Source organism: Ambystoma mexicanum, chromosome 6p (assembly GCF_040938575.1).
Source record: "Ambystoma mexicanum isolate Mex_15411 chromosome 6p, UKY_AmexF1_1, whole genome shotgun sequence".
NCBI lineage: Eukaryota > Metazoa > Chordata > Amphibia > Caudata > Ambystomatidae > Ambystoma > Ambystoma mexicanum.
Window position 1 is genome coordinate 663,554,970 of NC_090935.1, and position 23,975 is coordinate 663,578,944.

Sequence of the window (23,975 nt, forward strand, 5' to 3'; positions counted from 1 at the left end):
TGTTCTTTAGTTTTGTTGCTATCCTGCATGCCTTTCTTTGTTTAAAATGGCTCTTTTTTTCTCCCTTAGGTATGCAGAGCTTCAGCGCGGCGAACTGGCTTGGTTGAGCCCCACTGGTAAATGTTGGCGCATTAAGAGCACTATGATGCGGTAAGTAAGCGCTATGCTCAGCACTGCAAAGTCTTGCCTTTGCTAACCTGTATTTTCCTTCCTTGTAGGTCGCGGTGGTGTTCAGCGCGAGTGGAATGACCGGAGTGGTGCCAGCCGAGAGGCGACCTGCCAGGTAAGCTTTTTGAGCAGTTCGTAATTTGTAAATGTCTCTACTGCTTTCTTTAATGTTGCCTCTATCTTCCTCTTTCAGGTCGTTCTGTCCGGGAGGCGTGCAGATTCGAGGAAGCTGTTCTCAGTAGCTGCGAGTGTTTAAAGATGAAGACTGTAGGTGAGATGCTGCTGCTATTTATGTTCCTTTTGTCTCCTTGCAGGTTCTGCTACTCCGAGGTTCGAGGGAATAGCTGGACACGGTGAGCGTCACGTTGCAAGCTGCAAAGTAACGCGAAGCGTGTTGTCTTGCTCGGGTGTGGTTTAAATAGCCCCAACAAAATAGTCCAGGAAAAGTAGTCCCTAGGCTACCACACCCAAAACACTAGACCGCATATCTTGGTTCTTAGGAACCAAGCTATGTGGATGCCTCCATGTTGGCTGACAATAATAAAGTAGTTCCCAAGCACATTGTTTATTCATGGTGTATGAGCCTGGCCCCATAAGCGCTTTTGCCAGGCTCTAGAGGCCCGAGTCCTGACACCATTTGGCCAATGGATTTGCCAGAGGGGGTTTTGGGCGAGGGTCGTGACAATCATGTCTCATTCTAATTCTGTGTCTAAAGTTCTTTAAACTGCCAGGTTCCTCCTGAAATACTGAGTGTTGTCCGAGCAGTTCTGATGATGTTTCTTGGTCCACAGCATATACTACTTCCTCTGGATCCAGTTTTATTTTCAGTCTCCTTTGATGGGACAAGCTCAACAGTGGTTGCATTCCCTTTTTTGAGACATTTGCCTTTGGCTCTTCTGTCTTTAAATTTCATAGTGGACCAGAACCACCCTTCCAATTCAATTCATTTACCACCATATGCAACGGGTCTGATATCAACTTCCTTCAATATGGTACTTGTCTCGAAATCTTTTTCAAAAAGAACTTTGGGTAATAACGTTTATTTTCCACCAGAGTCAATTACCATGCTAAGTTTGTCATTCATTTCTGTCATTGCCATGGGTTTTTCAACATCTGTGTCATCGTCTTCAACTGTATTGAGTAGTGAGTCTTCTACTGAAAATGTACGTTCTTCTAGTTCCTCAAAAAGTTAATCAATACATTCTATGTTTTCCATCTTTGTTATGCAGCAGTTGGTAAAATGTCCTTTTTTTATTACACCTCTTACACAACTCTTTGATGCCAGGACTTTTTTCACTACTAGCTAAATGATGAATACTATTACATCTGTAGCATCTTCGTCTGTCAATAGTTTCTCTTCTCTCCTTAAACCTAGTTCCTTTTTCCTTCACATATGTTGGATCTTTCTTGACCAATAGTTTTCCTTCTGGTTGTCTCCTTTGCTTGAGCTGCTAATACTTCTGGTACTTGAGATATTTCTTCTTTCTTATTTTCAAATTCCACTCTTCTCTCAAGCTCTTTTACAAATTTGTTTGTATGTTCTACCTCCTTCGCAACCCTGAGAACTTCTTCTACTGATGGATTTCCTTTTGCCCATAGTGCTTCCCTCACCTTAGTGTCATTGCACGCCAACATAAATTGATCTTGTAGTCGCTCATCCAAATTATTTCCAAACTCACATTAAGTTGCTAAACTACGTAATGCAGTTATACATTGTTCTACAGTTTCACCAGTTTCTTGTTTTCGTTTACCAAAATGATATCTTTCAAGAATATTTCTCATAATACATATCCAACATTTTAATACACTTCTCGTATTCTGTAAGTCCTGCTGATTCTTCTTCTTACAGGGGTGGTACGTTCTCAAACTGTTCCTGTTCCTAGTTCCCTAAACAGTGTACGAGTAGACACTTAACATTCATTGGAAAAGTTTAGACCATAGGCAGCAAATACATAATGGTCGAAATGTTTCTTCCACCTTTTCCAAGGCAGTGCAGGTTGTCCTTTATTATCTAGGAAATAATTTGGAGGCGGTAACTGTAGATTATACACAGTTGCTTCAAAACATGGATATGTTTACAGGCTTTACGTGTTTTGTAACAAGTTTTGTTCTCTCCTTTATCGTATTTATTAATGTTACAACAGAGATAAATGTTTCACATCCATCGGTTTGTCTCCTTTTATTTTGTCGTACGTGAGCACTGTTGCTAGTAAAAGGTTTTGTGGTCCTGTATATGACCTGTGTTTACCTTATGTTGAGTGAAAATAAGTTGTTACTTGCTCTTTCAGATATGTTTGCATTATATAGATTCCTATCAGCGCATTTATTATCCTCATGGTTTGATCGCGTTAGTGTCTGTGCGTACTTCTGTAACGCCTGTTCACTGAACACTCTATCAATCGATGAACACCGAAAGTTGTTATTTTCAATGTGAACAAAAGTGTGGCCTCACTTAACAGTCACTGCGGCCTCCTGTTTACAATTGAAGCATGCAGTTGCGACGGAAACCAAAATGACAGCATGTAGACCGACGCAAAAGGTCCTTTCTTCTAATATTTAGGAGCACTGCACCATGACGTTTGCATGCAGTTGCAGTAAGCTTAATTAAAAGATGCAGGTTAGTTTCGCTAGGGCAACCTCACGCTCTTGATTGTGGAAATCTTGTGCATTAGTTATAATAAAGATCGATATCTTTAAATCAAATTTCCTTTGAAATTCTTAGGATATAGTGTGGCCTAATTTGATTTTACAAGTAATCTACTCGCGGTGCATGTAGACTTACTCTAACATCCGGAGTCGCGTACGGATGTGCTTATCTCCAGCTCCAAAAGTGCCGTAACTCACACTTTCCGAAATAGCTCAACAACTTCATGTTGTGCCCTTTGCTTGCGCACTTTCTTTGGCACGTCTTCTGATCAGCTCTTGAGGTCTGTGCCTCACACACTGCTGTTAATTATATTCTCGGTCTGAACGGCTACTCGTTGGGCTGCCGTTTCGATTCACAATCCCATCCTCGTTGCCACTGAAATAAAGATGCTCAATACCACAGGAGGATATTACATGAGTTTATTCAAGTAGACGGATTGGCCCACCGGCTCTTCAATAGCACAACAACACATGTCTGTTATAACATTCCTCTCTAGCATCTTTCCACTAACATTCCATGTTCCATGTTTCAGTCTCTCCAAACATATTGTAGAGATGGAACATGGAACACCAAATTAGTGGAACATGAAATGGTACAACAACATTAATACAACACATAGTGTTTGGATTGCTTAGGCTTGCTGATCGATCTGTGCTGCCTATAAACACCACATCTCAGACCATTGTCACTTATGAAATCCTTTTTCTTGTCCACTTTCTCATTCACAGTTACCATCCTCTTTTTTTGTCACTTATACAACTCTGTTCATGTTCGAAAATCTACCATCATCTGTTTTCACTGAATTATGTAAAACCATAACTACCTCATATGGCGAGGACCACTTCATAGGACCTTGCCTCAATGGACCAGGCAGTTTAATCCTGACAGTCTCCTTCTTTTATCTCATTTTTCTTACCAGATTCCTCTCATCGTACCTCCATTTGTTCATTTGCTTTTCTTTCATTCCATTCCTCACCTGCTGCGCACTCTCCCACATCCGTCTTGCTCGCCCCATCCACGTAGGACTCCATTTGTATATGGAGTTTCTCCCTCTACAAAACTCAAATGGCGATACTCCAGTCGTGATGTGGGGATAGAATCTGTGCGCCACCATCCGCTCAACACAACAACCTCCCAATCTTCACCATTTACCCATGCCCACCTAATGCAGTCTTTGATCACTTTATTGCTTTCCGCCACCCCATACGTTTGGTGATGATAAATCGCGGTCAACTGTTGTTGCATACCATTTCTCATTAAATAATCACTCTTTTCTTTAGTTTGAAATTGAACCCCATTGTCAGTCAACAGTTCCATCTGGTAACCTTCTCTCCTAAATACATCTTTCATGGAAGTGATAACATCTCTAGTCATAATAGACTTTGTGATCTTCACCTCTCCCCATTTGGATAATATGTCAATCAACACAATGCAATATTTGTCCACACCTTTGCCATGAATGGGTCCAACAATATCCCTGCCTACTCTTTCCCAGGCCATGCGGGAAACTCCAACAAGTGACATGGGACTTTCACTTGGCACAAGATTTTTTTTCTCTTAAACAGCATGGTAGACTGTCCCTTACTGTCCTTTCTACTTCAGAATCACAACCCGGCCACCAGAATTCTGCTCTCAATGCTGGTTTGTTTTTCGTGATACCCTGGTGACCCTCATGAACTGTTTCCATTATCCTTTTCCTCATGTCCGTGGGTAGAATTACTCCATCTTCCCTCATGACATAACCTCTTTCCACATGCAGTTCCTCACTCACTTTAGAAAGTCCTTCTAAGTTGGTTCCATCAGCTATCTCTTTTTTCACCTCTCTCCAAAATGTCTCACTTTCTTAAGAATGCTATCTCCTTCCAAACTCCTTTCCCATTCACCACTCATTATCTTGGGTCAACATAAAACACACATTCATCCTCTTCCATGCACACATTTTCTTCTTCTGTTATGTTCTTTTTTCCTGGTACATATTCTACATCAAATCGATATTCTTGCAGTGCAATAACCCATCGCCTTATACCCTCCCTCCTACTCAACATACTCTACATTACATCATAGGCACTGTGCTGCCTGGGATGAAGATACTACAGTAATGCCAATTAATATTGTATTTTCCAGTATACAGAACATACCCTCTATGATCATATTACCTGTTTGTGAAGCTATTATATTCCAGATGAATATATTAAGGTGAAGCCTCTGTACATAGACTTTTCCCGAAATTATATTGCAAATAGCTTTTGACTCGCGGGATGGAATTGGATGAAATTTCAAACAAGGTGGGTCACGCCCATCAACTGAAAATTTTGGGGGAAATGTGTTAAATGATGGAAAATGTATTAAGATAACAAAAAAGCTTTTTTCTGCAAAGTTGCATTCATTTTCCCATAGAGAAAAAGTGCATTGATTGAACACCCATAGTGCAAAACCCGCTTGAAGGATTGGTACCAAACAGAAAACGTGGGGACAAAGTGTTGCAGTTATTTCTTTTGCTATTTTAGAGTAAATCCATACAGTAACTTCGAAAATATTCAACAGAGAAGGGGGTGCCCTATGCTCCCTAAAAACGTTTATATATATCTCCCATGGTGCTTTCAGAAATGAAATGAAAATCTGCTATTATTTTTGCTCGACACAAGCGATTCCCACCATACCAGGGGGAAGCCGAAAATGAATAGTTCTTAAAATGCTATTTGGAGCAGCAAAACGGATGCAATCACATCAGACTAGAGGTGGGCAGGGGGAGAAGAGGACATGTGTAGTTTTGGAGTTGGGGGTTGGCTGGGGACCCATTCAAACTGCTCACACACCGAAGCGAGATAGCGGGGAATGGGAGAGGGCTAATGAGAGGGAAAAAGCAATTTAGGTGATCAAATTTAGCAGAACAAAACCCTTAAAATTCGGCGGATGCAGGAAGTAATGACCATCTTAACTCAGCGTCCGCCCGTTGCAAAGCCTGTGACCACATACATAATATAACAGAAGGGATTCACAACGACATACAAAATTACATCATGGGAATATCTACAGGGGAACACATAGTTAAGAATTTTAAGGTTCCTGGGCATCATGCTGCACAATATTTCTCTGGGATTGTTTTTTGAATGCTGCCATTTTTCATTCACCCATACAGCTATTCCTCGCTCTCAAGCTTTAGCAAAGCTGTTCTCAATTAATTTGATATCACTGTGCCCAAGAAAACTTCTTTTGGAGCATGCTAGTGGGCCGTATGCTAGTGGGCCAACAGTGGTAGAATTGCAGTAATGGCTGGTATATTAGTACAGTGAAGTCTAAGAAAAAGCAAGCTTTAAGAGGGTGTTATAAATGCAGCGTTTAAGCAGAGCTTTTTCTACAAAAGGATGACTATTCCAATCTTCTCAGAGTGGGCCAATCAGAACTTTTTTAAAATGCTGGCGAGAAGATGCCTAATCGGTATATGTGCTCAACATGCAAGTTCGTTTCTTCCCACATCGTGCATGTGACAAATGTGATACACAGTAGAGAAGAATGGTTCAAGATGGTGTTAAGAAAAGTGATGATGGAATCAGAATAGGGTGATTATCCTACAGCCATTTGCGAAATTAAAATGTAATTTTTAGACACCATTACAAAGAGCTTAACCTTAACAAGTTAGCAGATTATTTGCCACTCGTGTCCACTGATGTGCTTGTAACTGTGAACTTCTTATCGAAAGGAAATGACAATTGTGAACAGTATGCCTTGCTTATTTGATTTCTTGTCATTTTCAGTTACAGGGGCAAGTTTTGTAATATTTAATGGAGCCTTAAAAACAGCCTCTGGATTTCTTGCAAAGTCCAGCATAGTTGAAGGTAAGCATCTGAGGGATTCATTTTGAGGGCCTGAGGAGGGGTGCATCAATAATGTATTCATCTGTTAATACCTTATGTGGAATTTAAGTTTTTACATTCAGAAATATAAATTAACATGGCAAACCAACATAAAATGTGTATACTGCAGTCCACTATCTTGTATTACAAATACTGTGTAAAAAAAGGCCATGTTTTATTTTAAGTTAACTATTTCAATGTTATTACATAGACTTTCTTTTGAAAGTCTGCAGTTTAGTTGACCCGTTTTGGTCTACCTAAATTCAACATTTAATTTGTTATTGGGTGCTTGTCCCCCAAACCCTGCCATGCCCCACCCTCCTACTCCCACATACATATATACATATGCATGTATATGTTTATGTATTTGGTTGAATTGACTTAAAGTGGTTGACCAAACTGTAGCCTTTCAAAAGAAAGTCTATTTAAAAACGGCATACCAAGGGAACTATTTAACACAATCAAAATACTTTGCATCAAACAATTGCATATAGCCCTCACATCAGGTAACAATGCTTCACAGTTTCAGATTGCATAGATTCATTAACACCAAATTTATTTTCCTGGTCACACACCATAATTAATGCCGAATACCAAGATATGGGCACATTACGTCTCTCCACCTCCTGTGGGTATAACTATGTATTCCCAAATGCCTGGTGTTAAGCCTAAGTGGGACAGTGATCCGAGTTTAGGCTGCACAGCTTTCTTTTTAGACTCTGCGCATTTTCAGCAAAGTTTCTGTGGAGAATGCTTCGATTTAGCTTCACAAATACACAGAATAAACTAATGCATATTTGCAAGCACTGGTGAGAGCACAGCCATTCATACATTATAAATCGCGAATATTGAACTCTGACCGAATATTGAACTCTGACCAAACCGCACTAGCGGCGAGAAATGGCAAATAAATCCAAGATAGCGGCCTAAGCTTTCATGGCCTCTACTCCTTAGACTGTGGCAAGAGTTCAAAAGTGGAGAATGTTTAGCAATGAGGAGGTAGAGACCAGTAGAGAAATGAAACCAGTTAGAAAAGGTCATGAAGTACCCCACCAATAGTCTGAAGGCATGAGCTAGAAGGGGAAGAGGTACACAGATGAGGGGTGGAAACTGTGGAGACCTGTATGAGGCCACACGGGGGCATTAGCTGCTCAATAGAGGAGGAAAGTCTGCCCATTCAGTGTTGCGAGCTGGAGGTGCTCTGATCATTATTGGACTTTGCTGTCCCAGCAAGCTCAGGTTGGTGGGGGAGTTTTGAGACTCACGGGCTGCAGAGGCAAGTAACCAGAGAATCGAGGAGCCTGCACCAAGCGAGGAGTAGGGGACTCTGGAGATGCCACCAGGAGATCCATGTGAGGTCATTTGAGAGCTACATTGACCTGAAAGACATACAGCAAAGACAAGTGTAAGCCATGAGAGAAGTCCTTAACTCCTTCCTTGAGCAGGAACTAGAAGAACTACGAAGCCCGGTTCAGAAGGGGTGAAAGACACCCTTGAGCTGCAAATATTTGATTTGGGCCCAATTGTGATTTTTGCAAAGGTAATCAGAGTACCAAAGCATTCAATAAAGACTGAAAAGGCAAGCTCAGTCGCTGAGACAAAGTACCCAGAGTCTTGAATTTGTGAAAGAGACATTTCAGTGCTCAGAATTTGCATCTTGCAAAACGAAGGAATTTCTCAAACTCTTGGGTACAGGCACGTTATAAATGACTTGTCTCATATGATACCAAATTAAGGCACTTTAATGAGTAAAATGAGCTGAAGCACCATCCTGGTAATATTGAGAAAGCCATTTATTTATTAAAAAAACTTAAAAGCTCTGTAAAGGAATATATCAATTTAAGTGCACCTTCTAATATCGTTTTACCCTAGTTCCCTTTTTTTGTTTGATTTAATTATTCACTATGTTTCACAGCTATACAGGACCGGGATCAGGGGCACATTCTGTTCCCCTGAGAAAACACCCCAACCTCGCACACCTTTCCACCAGCTAACCTAGGCTCTGGCCTGCAACAGTCTCAGATAATTCCAGAACTTCATGAGGACTCTTCTGTGGCAGAGGTGTACCAATTAGCATATTTAGTGGAGGATTACAGGGAGGGCAGATCATCCCATAGGGCCTTCTGTGCCTGTAGCAAGATGGGTAATCTATTGTTCTCCTGCAATTAGAAGCCAGGGGAACACTTCCATTCCAGATCAATACTTTAACACAGCTATGTAAGTATCCCATGACCGAGGAGGGGCAAAGGCTGCTGTTTTCAGAGCTCCCCTTGCATGCACATAATCTTGAATCCTCTGGATCTTTGTTTAGTCTGTGATATTTGCATTCCTACATCCACATGTGCTCTCCCTTTCTAGTAGGCTGGTCTTTATGGCCTTTTTATGACCTTCAGCTGGAGCTCACAGCTCTCAAATCCATTCGACTTGGCTTCCATCATGCATCTCTTGAGTGTGCCCTGCTTCCAGATAATGTTAAGTCCTGCTAGGAATTATTCATCACAAATGAGACATAAGAATGAGTGGAACTGTGTCCTGGTGTTTCCAAGATTGGAATACTTTAATTTTTTTTCTCCTGGAATCCTGCCTATATTTGAACAGTGATACACCTTGCAAGGTTGAAAATAAGAACTCTTCCATCCTGGCTATCTTATAATAGCTACCAGGATATAACTCGCGGCGCATAGACCATGTCCTCATCCAAACTTTAGGGTACATGAATATGTGGGTCAACAAACCCACAAATATTAACAGGATGCTTAACCTCTTGTTCTTCCTGGTACTGCCTTTGGAATGTAAATACTTAATTTAGAGGGCACATCCAGAGGCATTTCCACAAGTATGGTCAGTCTGTTTTTTTTTGTTCATCTAATGATTACCCAATCTGGGTCCTACACAATATCTTGAAAAAGAATTCTGTAATGCGTACAAAGAAACGTCCATCTCAACCAACCTTTGGCCAATAAACATGTAAAATTAGCAAAGAAATGAAACCTAGGAACCCCATACAAGTGAAACGGAGCAATGTTTGAAACACCACCCTTCCTTCTCAGTACCCGGATCATCCAGTCCCACATTACTAAGTTAAAGGCATTCTCAGCACCCAACAAGATTATTGCGAGAAATATCTTGTGACCTTTGTCTTCCACCATTACATGACTTAACTTTATAAGATTTAAGTCGATACTCTGCCTTCTTATTATTGTATGTATATATTAAATGCCACATAGCTGAAACTAGAGAAAACCAGAGCGTGATGTCACGACCAGGAATCATAAGCCACCAGGTGACCATATACTGAAGGTTGAGGACAAAACCGGGCCATTTTCTGTTTCTCCTGTCAACAATTTAGTTACATGAGTGGTGGTTAGTAGTGTTGGGAAAATGGGGGGGTGGGAGACTCCTTGGTAGGTAGACGCTGGAGCCGTTGTTGGCCCATGGAGCCACAAAGAAACAGGAATGGGATGTCTTGCTGGTGAAGGAGGGTGGACCTGGAAAGAGTAGCCATGTCCCAGGCGAAAGTAGCTGTGAGATTCAGTTGCGCCCAATCGAAGTCCATAGAGAGGAGGATAAAAGGGGACTGAAAACGACAATTACTGGGTCGTGGCTTGGCAACAGACGGATGCAATCACAAAGGCCGGAGCTGGTCTTAAGTTGGAGGAGACCGGCACGGCCGAATGCCTGTGAAAGATCGGGGTGGACCTCCGAACGGAGACAGATGGTGCTCCGTGTATCAGAGACTTGCAGTCCGGCGGGGGACAAGAGAAGTTCGGTGCATGGCCCAGAGCTGATGTAAGCTCACAGTGAGCGTTCCTGGGAGGAAGTGACCAGAGCGGGCCGCCCTCCTGGACTTGGCCTGGGAAAGCTGTTCTCTTGTGTCGGATCGCAGAAGTGTTGGCTGTGGCCCAGGCATCAGCTGTGGGTGGGTTGTGTGTTCCCCTCCACTGACAGATTGAAGTGAAGCCACAAGGGTGGTGTGCAAGGTGTTGTCGTTTGGTTGATCGCACCCACCTGGTGAGACTGGTATTTCAGGGGGTGGGGAGGGGGGGGGTCATTGGAGGCATCCTGGGATGCTTTCTAGATTGGTGAAGGGGTGAAAGGGGTGACGTGGGGGCTGAGAATCTGCTGATAGGTGGAGGACTCTTCTGGACATAGCATATGAAAGAATCTCCCCAAAAAAAAGACTTCCCCAGTGGGAGACATTAACGCCTAACTGCAGGTGCAACATCCCCCGAAGGAGAAGGCCTATCAGTTTGTGGTCCAAATTCACCCGCACCCCAAAGCATTTGGATCTTCCGTGACCAGAGCTGATCTACACGCGCTCCTCCTAGCATTGAAGGCAGATGTGCAGAAATGTACAGAGGCACTAGCACACAGTTTCAGAACTTATCCGCCACCTTCAGAGGTTGGATAGGAGTTTGGAGGAATTGGAAGATAGGCTATGGGAGCAGGCCTTTGCAAGATGTCTTGGAGTTGAGGGTGGTGGAATTGGAAGCCTCTGTACAACGGATTTTGGAAAGGCATGAGGGCACAGAGAATAGATCTCGACAAAATGACATCTGGGTGAGAGGGATTCTCACTGCGGTTCATTATAAAGATCTGGAGACCTTTGTGTAGAACCTATTTAACTACATCCTGGGATCAGATGCGGAGGAAGATATCCATTTGGACCGAACACATTGAATCTAGAAGTCCTTCCAGCAAGCAGGAACGTGACCCCAGACATGCGGACTAGAGTGCATTTCTACCGCATGAAGGAAAGATTGAGGACAGTGACACAGATTGAGGCTCAGATTTGTTTCTGGGGTGCTCAAATGTAGCTCTCAGGACCTCTCGCAGCCAACGCTACGAAGGAGGAAAAGTGTGCAGCGGGTAACCAGTTGGCTCAGAGAATGGAATATTCGTTACAGGTGGGGCTTTGCATTCAAACTCCATTTCAAGCTAGGCAGGAAGAGGAGAGTGATCTCTAAACCTGAAGAAGCCAATGATTTGTGGGGTTAGGAACTTATGGCAGAACAGCCTGATACCAAGATGGCGAAGGATACAGCTTTTCAAGAAAGACTAGGGAAGTGGCACTCCAGAAATACATACATGAGGGGCTATATGAGCCGGAAAGAGCTGGACGCAATTTCTGTTTGAGTTGCAAGCTGGTGATTTGCTAAGTTGGTTGAGGGGGCGCACACCTCCCTGGTAGACGGCCATGGCATGATGTATTGTCTCATTATTTTATGGGGGACTTTCTTTATTTTTTTATTTTTTTATTGTTTGATCAAAATGTGATTTTACAATACTGAAACTTTGTAGTAAACTACAATAAACATGTCTTTGTGTTTTCTGTTTTGGAGGCTTATTCTTTACTGTTCGCTGTTAACATTTAGTAGATTCGAGTCAATGTGTTCTAGCATTTTTGCAGTTGCTATTTGCCACGTTGTTTTATCTCCCCCAATGAGTCTGCACCACCACAATTGCTCTTCTGGCAGTGTGCTGAAACCCGGTATCATTGGCAGATAGCACTGTCTAAGTGCTGCAGTCGCTGTACATGCCATAAGTAAATGTCTTATTGTCTCCTTTGGAGGTTGTGTGTCGTTGGAACAGAATCTGCAGGTGTTTGACTGTGCTTGTCCTCGAACATATCTTATTTCATTTGTTTTGAACAGGTTGAGCCTAGCCCGTAGAATTAGGTTCTGTGCTTGCCTATTTGGAAATTGCTTTATGTAGTTTTGCAGTTCATTTCTTTTTACAGTGAAACTTGGTAAATGAGCGATGAGTTTTAATGTCGCGGTATCGTCAATCGTTTTGGCCCAGTCCATATCTTTTATTTTCTTTAGCACTTTACATGGATTTGTGATGAGTTTGTCTTCATCTGAGATGATTGCATCTAATACTTTTTGATTTTGCTTTTGCCAGTTGGTTATCATATCACAAGTATTGTTGTTCATTTCTTGTTTAATGATGCTGAAGATTTTGTTTTTGCTGTCCATTCTGCATTTGTGGTATAACATGATGGCATTGCAAGTTGCGGCACATTCTAGAGATTGTAAACTTAATTTGCGTCGTATTGCTACCACAGGAGTCGAATTTGGTAGTTTAAGAACTTTGCGCCAGAAATGTGCTTCTAATTTGCACCACACTTTCTGTGCAATCGTCGGCATGGCTTCTATGCCATATATGATGGTGGGTACGACCTTCATCTTGTAGAAGTTTATTATTGGTTTCAGGGAGAATTTTCCAAATTTGCTGTCAATTTTTTTTGCTTGAGCTGCTAGTTTACTCATTTTTGTATGTAGTTCCTGCTGCATTGTGGTTTCATGGAGGGAACTATCCATGTAGACTCCTAGATATTTAAAGTTTGAGACCACTTCAATTTTGGTCTTGCCCAAATGCCACTGAAAGTTTTCCTTTCTTGGGTGACATTGGAAAATCATGATTTTTGTTTTATTGATATTGATTTCCAAATGATTTCTGTTGGCGTAGATTAGAAGGGCGTCAAGTTTGCGCTGCAGCCCAATTTGGGTCTGGTCAAAAATTGTTAGGTCATCAGCATAAAGTAGGTGTCCGATTTGCGTTTTCCCCAGTGTTGGTGGGAAGACTCGTGTTTGACTTCCCATATTTTGAATGTCGCCGATATAGGTGATAGAGTGCTGATGCCAGTAGACAACCCTGTTTGACTCCTCGTGTGGTGTTTATTTCGGCTGATAGGTCTCCTTCACGGCTGAGTCTGACTCTTATGGATGTGTCATGATGCAATGCTTGAATTGGCTCTAACAGAGCGTGGGGACATTTCCATGCTTCAAGTTTGTTCCACAAGAGGGATCTTTCAACTCTGTCAAAGGCTTGAGAGAAGTCAATATAAGCTGCAAACAGACGGTGCTTCTTTTCTAGGGTTTCTGCTTTTAGTATACTGCACACTAGTATATTGCATGTTGTACCTGTGTGTTTCTTGAACCCTGTTTGCATTTCATCATTACATTCTGCAGAGGTCGCCCATCTTTGAAATCTCGTCAAGTGTAATGAGGCGTATACTTTCCCCATGACATCTAGTAGGGCAATCGGTCGAAAGTTCGTTGGATCCGTGAGGCTGCCTTTTTTATAAATCGGTACCACGATTGCTTTGGTCCATGATTGTGGCACTGATCTCGTTTCAGTGCATCGCTTGAAGATGACGCTTAGCAAGGTAGCCCATTCTTCTGGATGACTTTTTAGTTCTGCATTACTGATGCCATCTGGGCCTGGTGCACGCGAGTTTTTCAATTTTTTGATGATGTCGATAATATCCCCTTTTCTATCTAGGTTCGACCATTGTACAGCTTTTAGTTGTTGCGCCTGTGGTTTTATATTTAAATCAGATTTGAAGACTTTGCTGAAGTGACTTTCCCAAGTGTGTTGACTGATGTTGTTTAAAATTTGATTGTCCTGGGATTGTTCAACGTTATGTATTAAGGACCAGAAATTCCTACTGTTGTTGTTGATAAGCGCTTTTGTTATTTGTTCGGCGTCCTCTTGGTACAGTTTATGTCTATATGATCTTACCCAGGCTTTGTATTTTGTTTTGATACTTTGAATCTCTGATGTACCGTCTGTGGTAATTTGCTTGGAGGCTGTTCGAAGAGCTCTTCTATGCTCGCCACTTTTATCAATTAGAACTTTATTGTATGCGTGTTTAGTATTTCTGTTTGTTGCGTTTCCTTTTCTTTTTGTTGTTTGTATATACGGCAACAGTAAAGGTTGGTAGTCGATGCTGGGGCATGTCGCTGAGGTGGTGATAGCCTTGTATTTTGCTGTGATTTTGAGAATTTCAGCAGTACTTAGTTTGATTCTGGTGCCTTTCGCGTTTGCCTCAATTTGTGTGTTCATTTGACAGTTTTTGTTGGTTTTGAGGTTCCATGCGGTTTCAAGCAGGTTGTGGTCGCTTGTTGGAGTGTGCCGCACTTTAAAAAGTTGTAGGCAGTGCAACATGGATTTGGATACATAGATGTAATCGATCGTGGAGGCCGAGGATGCTCGCTCCCAAGTTGCTATTCTGTCTGTTTCCACGAACACTTCATCCAAGTTGTATAGCTCACGCGAGTCAGTGAACTTTCGCCAAATTGTGCCACGGTGTGCGGACGCCTTTTGTAGTTCCGTTGCATTCATACTAGTTGTTTGGGTGACATTTAGATCTCCACATATCAAAATGTTCTCTGTCATGTTCGGTTCTTACTGCATCAATTGTCCTTTCACAAAGGTCTATGAATTTTTTTGCGATGATTGCAGCTGGGTTCCAGTAAAGATTTATTATAACAATTTTTGGTAAATCTGTCTTATGATTTTCGTCGCCTTGCCAGGCAATCTCTACTGCCAAAATTGATTGATTTGCAATTATCGTTTGTACGATGGAGGCTCCAGAACCGTTTCGGCAGGCTATCAGGAGACCTGAAATTGGATGTCCTTTGGTTCCTCTTGCAGCAGCGGATAGAATGATCTGATATCCTTCTAGTGTGGGGGTTTGCTGAAGCCAAGTTTCCTGTAGACAGATGGAGCAAGTCAGATGCATATGACCTCGCGTATTCCATGAACATAACTTGATGTCATTGATGACTTCTATGGGTTCATTACATGTGACTGCTTCCGCCCGCTTGAGTGGCTATTGTTTGCGATGTAGGTTTAGTGCTTTTGGCAACCAAGCCCAGATTCCTGTTTTACTGCTTGTATTTGGGCTTTGCTTGAATTGAGCCATCGGTGTTGAGCCGACTCTTTGCATGCAGGTTATTTTTGTGGTACCATCTATGATTGGTGTCAGTTGTGGCTTTACCATCTTTTCTTTCTCCGTTGTTTTGTTGTGTACTGTGTCATTCTTGGTTTTATAGTGCTCATTTTTGCTCTTATCGTAATGTGATCTCTGATATTTCTTTGATGTTTCAAGTCCCTTTGTTACTTTGTGGTATTTCTGAGGATAATCCTCTGTATCTTTTTTGGCATGCGTCTTGTACTTCGTGGTTAAGGGTTTGTTTTCCGTGGCGTCAGTCTCTCTAGTTTTAGCTGATTCGATGCGTTCTTCGTTACTGCGTACTGTGAGGTCTTCCACGTAGTAACCAGAATTGTAGATGTCTCTTCTATGTTTTAGAATTTTTTTGAATATCGTTGAGGACGTTAGATGCAGTATTGTGACTGCCCCATGTTGCGTATGCCATGGTTCAACGATTTTCAAGTCGTCTGTGTGAAGTCTCTGTAAATCTTTAATTTGACGCAGTATTTTCAAGACCGTTCTTCGATTTAAAATAGTCTCTTCTTTGATGCAACTTCGTTGGGTCATTCTAATTGAATATTTTGAGACATTTTTTGTGGGGTATCTCCTGTCGTTTTCTTCAGTTTCTGTGTTTCTTGTGTTTGGAGCGTGAGATGCTCGTTTGTGTGGATCGTTCTGTTTATATCCTGAGCTGGGATCATGTTTGGTATTGTTGTTAGTTTTTCTTACTTCGTGTTCTCGTTTCTTGGGTGTATCTTTGTACACCTTTAGCGTTAGTTTTTTTTCTCCTTGAGGTTCTTGTGCTTTGTTTTGTGTTCGTAGAGTGGTTGTTGACTGTAAGGCGTTCTTCTGATTTGTTTCTGATATATTTTGTTTTATTGATGTTCTTACTTTGGATAGTCTCCGTACATCCATCTGCGATATGGATTTGCTTGTGCTCTTTTTTGTTCTCACGGTATGCTGCACACTTTGTTAGACAATTTCGTTTTTGTTCCAGGGTTTCGAAGTCGCGTTCTTGCAGCATTTCCGCATATTTTTCTTCTGTAGTTGCTGCAGTCTTTTGTTTCGGTGATTGTGTTTGTTCCGCCTTTTGATTGACTGCAACTAATGCTGTCGGTGAATCAATGACTTCATCCGAATATGTGCTCAGGTTCGTTAGGGGATCCGTTAAATCCAGTTTATCCTTGGAGTGCCGTTCTTTGGTCAGTTTGTTTTTATAGTTTTTAAAGTTTTCTGAATTTTCGTTTTCCCTCATTGTGGTGGCCGTTGAGCTATTCGCATTCCATTTTGGTACTGCGACTGGTGCTCTTATTTCAAGACTTGAGTTCGATTCTTTTTCTATGTTTTGTTTACTGGAGGTATTTTTTGGGACATCCTTTTTAGTGCGGGTTGCAGCTGTTTCTAAATCGTTATTCGGTTTGTCTTTCTGGCCAGTTACCTCGAAAATGCCATATGAGGGGGTTGCAACTCTGATCTCACCTTTGTCTTTGGCGTTTGCTTGATTTAACACCAACATTACCGGTGGCGTTTGTTGTCCCGTGGTCACATTGTTTTTACTGTTTGTTATCTCGTTATTGCTTATTGTGTTTTGCTGGGTTTTTTCTTTGTCAGTTGCTTTTGTATCGACTGTTAAGTCAATGATGGTCTCTGTTTGTGTTCCTACTTGATTTGTATTGACTGACTTGCTCAGTCGATTGGACAGTGTTGTTTCATTTGTCATTTCTGTGCAGTTGTTAATCATCTCATTGATGCGTGGCTCAGTCATACCTTTGTTGTTTATAGGATTTTCTTTTGCTGTAATGTAGCCTTCCAAGTATACTATTTTCGTCAGAAGCATTGCTAGGATGACTTGTTGATCTTTTACTGCATCATTCATGGTCTCGTGTAGTTTGCAAAAAGGATTGAGTGCAATAGTTATGACGGACATGATTCCTTGTAAGTCCGTTTTTTTCGAGGATGCCTCTTGTACTGCATTTGGCGTTTGTGGGCATGAAGTTCTGCCTGATTGATGTTCAAACTCACTATGACTTCTCCTGGGTGTTCGTGGTTGCTGTGAGCTTCTTGATTCCGTTTGTATTATTTTTTCTGTTGGAAGAATCCATTGGGGTCTGTCTTTTGTTTTATTCACTTGAATGTCAAGTTCCACTATCTTTGGGCGTTTATGTGGTTCTCTTGCATCTGCCACGTGATGACTGGTTGAGCATGGACTGAGATTCTGACTGGATGCAGCTGGTGATGTAGATGCTTCTGACGCAGAGGTCTGGGGCAGGCTTTCTCGTTGTGTTTTGGCCGTGACCGCAGTGGCCTTTTGGGGCTCTTTGGATTCTTTGCTGCCTTGAATCAGTTGTTCGTCGCTCGTCGTGCTCTTCTGGTCCATGTTAAACGGTGTTGAGGGCTCACCTTCTACATTGTCTTGGTTAGGTGCGTTTTTTCCATTGGGTATGTCTTCGCCTATATTCTTGGAGAGGTCGGCTTTTGACATTTGTCTTATTGCATTCTCATCGCTTTCATTTGTTTTTTCGCCTTCCTCAAGACTAGAGTCTGTTGATATGAGCCTTTGAGCTGCGGATTTGTCTGCTTGTGACGAACCTGCTTCAGGTGGGAGGTCCATTCTTCGTTGTTTTGCATGTGGTATGTTTTCGCTTATAGCTGTTAACATATCTGCATCAGAAATTTCCGCGAAGTTTCGTGATTTCTTTAGTAGCTGGAGTTCAAAGAAGTCAGTCAACATACGCATGGTGTTTGTTTTTTTCGATTTTGCGATGTTTGTGCTTTTAATCATGCGCTCTTTCACAGTGTGTAATGCGTTTTTGGTGGATCGATTCACTTTGGTTCTTGCATGCATGTTTGATTTGTTATTCTTCTGGTTGGTGAATTTATGCGAGCTTGATTGTCCGAGTATGGTTTCACAACAATCTCTGCTTCTTTTTTTCATGTTTCGCGCTGATGTTAGTGCGCTTTCTACGCAGTTCTTCTCTGGTGGAGCGTGTTCCATACAATTTACACTTTCTTGGAGATCTTCTTCATTGTTTGAGGCGTGTACTAGGACTTTTACTCGTTGATGAGCCCTCGTTGGTGATTGGTCCTGAGTCTGTTTTTCACATTTTTTTCCTTTCCGTTTGCACGATTCAGAGCTCTCTACTTCGGTTGCGAGTTGCGTCTCCTTCATTTGCGCACGATCTTCCTCATCCGACGGCAATTCAGTGGTGACTGTTGACAGTCGAAACTTGGTGGGGCTCGATTGCAACGTTTCTTCGGCGTCTTCGTTTCGTGGGCATGTGTCTATTTCCTCACTTTGCTCTAGGCTCTCTTCATGCCTGCACTCCGACCCCCCTCCGGGGGTTGACGGTGTGGCTAGCTTGAGAGTGCCGAGTTGTGGGGAAGTTGACGTCTTCCCGTCCTCGCTCTTTTCATTATCCAACTGGTTACGACTTTTGACGCTAGTTGTTGTTTCCTCGTTTGCAGTAATTTCTGTAATTGTGGTGGGAGTGTGCCCGGTTTTGTAGTTTTTTTCAAGATTGACTATCAGCGGGCTGGTGTGTACACAACTCGTTTGCATGAGGGGTGTTAAAGGTGCATTGATGACTTCAGAGGGAGCGTCATTCTTCTTTGTTGGTCTATTTGTTTCGTTACTTTCAATAGCCACACCGGTTCGGGGCCCTCCCGCTCCTTTCCTCGAGCTACGGAGGCGACGCCCGTCTTCTTCGTCCATGCTTGGAGTAAGCTGATTTTGTGCGCTAGGAACTTAAGTGCGTGTGTTTTAAGTTAATGAACTGCAATGTTAATGATTTCCACAGGGATGGGTGTTGGATTTGGAGCTTTTGGGGCTGGGTTCAAAGAAAGCTTAAGAGATCTTACTGCATGAGTTGAGCTTGTGTTTGTGGATGAGGGCACCGACCCAACCGCGGCCCTCCGCCGGACCACGCCAGACCACTTAGACACCACTTCGCACCGCACGCGCTCCGCGCCGCGGATGGTGTTTTATAGTTGTTGCAGCTCCTCCTTCAAAACAGTGGCAATGAAGAACAGACTCCGACCACGCCAGACCACTTAGACACCACTTCGCACCGCGCGCGCTCCGCGCCGCGGATGGTGTTTTATAGTTGTTGCAGCTCCTCCTTCAAAACAGTGGCAATGAAGAACAGACACCGACCATGCCAGACCACTTAGACACCACTTCGCACCGTGCGCGCTCCGCGGGTGGTGTTTTATAGTTCTTGCAGCTCCTCCTTCAAAACAGTGGCAATGAAGAACAGACTCTGACCACGCCAGACCACTTAGACACCACTTCGCACTAGTGTGCTGGACATCTATTCTTGATTCATCAATGTTTACTGGCACATAGAATCTAATGCCACTTCACAGAGTCTTTCGAGAGTTATGCTCCAGAGATCTCGAGCAGCACAATGGAAACACTGGTGTGCTTGTCTACTCAATCCTTTCTTTATTTCTTTTCTGGTTACTTTTTTCTTCAGTCTCTTCCTCTGCTCTCGTTTCTGCGTCCCACTTTCTTGATCTTTTCTCTTTCTTTTAGTGGGGTGTGCGGGAGTGGCAGGGTGCCGTCCCAGGATTTGTGCTCCAAGGGGGTGACAGGGGTTGGGGGGCAGGTGGAGTAGTTGAGATATGAAGCATCTTGACTGCTACAGGTTTCAATTTGTTTGCGTTATTGTATACCAGGAGAGACATGATTGTGTTTATAGAGAGACTTGAAGTAGCCCCGACTGGAAGTGTGTTTTGAACGGCACTTGGTAGTCCTATGATGAATGAAGTTAAATTAGTTTCCTTGAATGATAAAGGGTTAAATTCCCCTATTAAAAGGAGATCTATTGAGGTCCGTCTGAGGGAAATGGACGCTGTGGTAGTATTCTTGCAGAAAATGCATTTGCTTAAGAAGGATTCTAAGTTTAAGTACTTCGCCTCTGGGGATTCAAAGAAGAGAGGGGTGGCTATTTTTATTAACAGGAATTTACAATTCATTAGGGTGGCGGCCCTTCATGACCCATAGGGACACTACTTATTGGTCTTTTCTTTGGTGTCCATTTATGCTCCCAATAAAGGGCAGGACTTTTTGGTTCTCTTCTCCCGATCCTTTGTAATTTCTGTGAAGGGGAGGTGGGTGTGGGTGTGATTTTTAATTGTGTTCTCAATGTGCAATTGGATAAGACATTCCAACCACCTCATGTGGAGAGGCGTAATCTTCAGGCCCTTGCTAAGATTCTAAGTGAGTATTCATTGATTGAGTTATGGTGGTTCTTTCATCATACGGAAAGAGATTTCACTTTTTATTCCTATGCTCACAAATCTCTTCTAGGATAGAAATGATATTGGCATCCTCAAGTTTGGCTCCCTATGTTGATAACATTCATATTGGGTGGAAATGTCTTTCGGATCATGCTCTCGTGATAGCGTCCATACTGGGCTCTCCGCATCTTGCTCCGGTGCAAGGCCTGTGGAGATTTAATGATGTGCTTTTGCGGGATTTGGCCATTAGAACCGCGAATCAAGAAAATCAAACCAGATATTTTGAGGAGAATGGAATGGGAGACGTGGACTGGGATTCCTCTAACGTGGTATTGCGAGGAGAGTTAATCAAAACCTCTACTTATATGAATGCCAGAAGAGGTCTTAGAGAAAGAGGTGGGAACTCAGGAGAGCAGGGTTAAGTGGTCAGGCTTGCAGAGGGCACTTACACCGTTAAAGGTGGCACATAGCCAGCTTGAGGTTTTATATGCTGATCACTCCACTCGATGCCTTCTAACCAGGCACTGTGACTTTGCCAGGAGTAATAAGGCCAACCGGTTTTTCACAGCTCAATTTAGGAGGAAGACCACTCGTAATTTTGTGACTTCTCTTTGGAATGAGAATGGTTAGGTTCACTATGATGAGAAAAGCAAACTGGGTATGGTGGAGGCCTGTTTTGGAGAGCTACTTCAAAATGTTCGAAGACCTGAAGATGCACAGGCCACATTTTAGGCGGAGGTACAGATTTCTCAGATTACAGAATAAGACAGGGAAGTGCTAGGTTCTCCAATAACGCAGTATGAGCTAGAGTGGGTGATAGGTTCCCACCCAGCTAATACATTTCTGTGCCCAGGTGGCTTTGTCGAATGCCTGTTATACAGCATTTGTGGCTACCTTCGCTCCCCATAACACTAAACTATTGAACTCTTTCCTCACATCAGGGAGGGTTACGGCTTCCATGGCAGTCTGTTACAACATTATTGCTGAATCCGGGTAAAGATCCTGCACTAATTACCTCATATAGGCCTATAGCCTTGCTAAATGGTGATGCAACATTTTGGCAGAACGCTAATGCGTACTCTCCCATACATAAGTCCGGATCATACTGGGTGTTAAGAAAGATTTCTCTTTACTGCACATTTCCTTCCATTTTTAATGGACCCCCAAACTGTTTGCTTTTTATTTTTTCAATATGATCTCTTGTTGTGCAGTGTAGCCTCCAGTGTAGGGTCTTCCAGGTTGCTCAAAAAGACAAACTCAAGGATTGCAATATTGCTTGTCCACAAATGAATGCAGTTCAAAATATGGAGAACACAGGAATGGCACCCTTTTGTTGTTCAAAGCAGCAATATTCAGACTTGAGCGTTTGCTCAACACTTCTGAATGGTTCAGAGCCTTTTTATTCAAGTTCTGCTGCCGGTGCTCAGAGCCAGCTGTCCCACACTGGCCTCGGCTGGAATTCAGTAAATAAACACACTTTCCTTTTTTCGCCGTTGGGACTCGGGCGTCTTCATCTGCTGTGCAGTCGGATTTGACTACAGGTCCGGTATGGTACACTCCGGTGAGTTTTCCTTTTTTCTCTAATACGCCCACCGATATGGGGTACTGTCCTCGTACCATTCCGAGTCCACTCTGTCAGCCTCCTTCCACTCCTGCAAAACGAGAGACAAGTTGAGCTGTTTTCTGATGCTTTTAACCCCGGTGAGTCTCCTCCCCAGTAATTGGTGTTAGGCGTTCCCAGCCCTGGGCTCCTTACACCTGAGGCTAATTCACCTCTTCCCAGCTTCAACTTCACGGAGTTAGCCTTGTATTTAACCCGCGCCTGCCCGGAACCCCCATTATATGGAAACGTGGTTTTTCGTCTTCCTTGTCTGATTTCTATTCCCATTTTCTGGCTTTTGTTTTGATTATATATCCGTTGGGGCATTCTAGGATATGTAGTTTGTGTCTTTTCTCTTGTGTCTCTTAAATTTGTATTGTCCGGTGTGATAGTTGATTGGTGGGGCATTCTTGGACATGTAGTCTGGGCTTTTACTTGTTCCCGCGTGTCTCTTAAACTTGTCATTATATGGTCTGGTGTGATCATAGACTCATCCCCCTCCCTCTTGTTTTGTTCCGTATTGGCTGCTATTGGTTCCTCATCACAATGACCAAACAATGTTTTTCGCTTTTCTTTTGGCCATCTTGTCTTTTAGCCTGTAAGGTCAGGAAAATCCTTATATGGACTGCCAGTGCCCGTGAAAGCACAGGCTTTTGGCGGACTACTAGACGGCTATGTGTATTTGCTGGCAGGATGTGGGCTGGGACTGTCTAGTCCCAATCCACAAACTGGTTCAGTATGTCTGAGTGATATGCATGTGTTCACGCCAGTGGTTTCTGCTCTCACCTGGATTTTGGGATAAGATGAGGACCCCTGCACCCACTCTACAGAGATCCTGGAGAAACCTGAAGAAGCCAAGACTTCTATCAATCCGTGAGACCTGTAAGGAGACCGTTAACCTGTCTGAAGGAGGCCTGGTGACCAGCTTCTGCTGCTGTCTTGGAAGAGCCCTGTCTTGCTGTCGATCTTCAGTAGTCCTGCGAGGGAGCTGCGACTCTTGGAGTGGAGGGAATATCCATTCCTGACGTCTGCTCGGTTCCCTGCGAAGAAGAGCCTTCGGAAGGGCCCCTGGACCGCCCTGTGACTGACCAGCTCTGAGTTTCGGTGACCGTGCTGCCAAGGCCACTGTTCCGAGTTGAGGCCTGGAACTTGGGGGGGCTGCGGGTAGGAGATCCTCAGCTTTTCCTGAGAGGAGTCCTGCATCCCGTTATGCTGCATTCTTCAACTGAGAGTCCTTGCATCAGCCAAAGACACTGACCAGAGATCTGCGTGAACCTGCAACCCCTGCAAATCAAGGGCTGAGGCTGACGGTGGGAAAAGCGGCCTCTGACCTTCCATCGACCTGCCAAGTCCTTGGAAGAATTGGCATATGGGGGGTGAGGTACAGTGTTTCTTACCTGTCCCCTAAACTCCCTTTAAAAGTTTTGCTCGCTTAAACTTTTACAACACTCTGGCTTCACCATTGCCTGCTCACGCAAGACTTCTGAAGGTTGGGGACACTTTGGTTGACTAGTATAACTTGTACTCTAACCCTTGGAATCATTCACTGGACCTCGGAGACCCTACCTTGAATTTCTTCCATCGTTGCAAGCTAGGTCAGAACCTTTCCTGAACCTTTGGGCATAAGGCCCCAGACAACATAGGGAAGGATCTTTGAAGCTAGGGCTAATTCTCTGTGGACCTGTAGTGGATAACCTAATCTGTACTTGCCTTTACAGGGGTTTGATCTGTATTCCCTACTCT

At 43.2% G+C, this 23,975-nt stretch overlaps 1 protein-coding gene across 2 annotated transcripts in view; it reads left to right on the forward strand.

Annotated features, from left to right (window-relative positions):
- ZFYVE16 (zinc finger FYVE-type containing 16) overlaps positions 1–23,975 on the forward strand; it is a 1,039,436-nt gene that overhangs the window by 640,675 nt on the left and 374,786 nt on the right. For both annotated transcript variants that reach the window (XM_069627543.1, XM_069627544.1), the window contains exon 13: positions 6,571–6,651. In XM_069627543.1, coding sequence (XP_069483644.1) covers positions 6,571–6,651 — 81 coding nt within the window. The remainder of the gene's footprint in view (positions 1–6,570; positions 6,652–23,975) is intronic.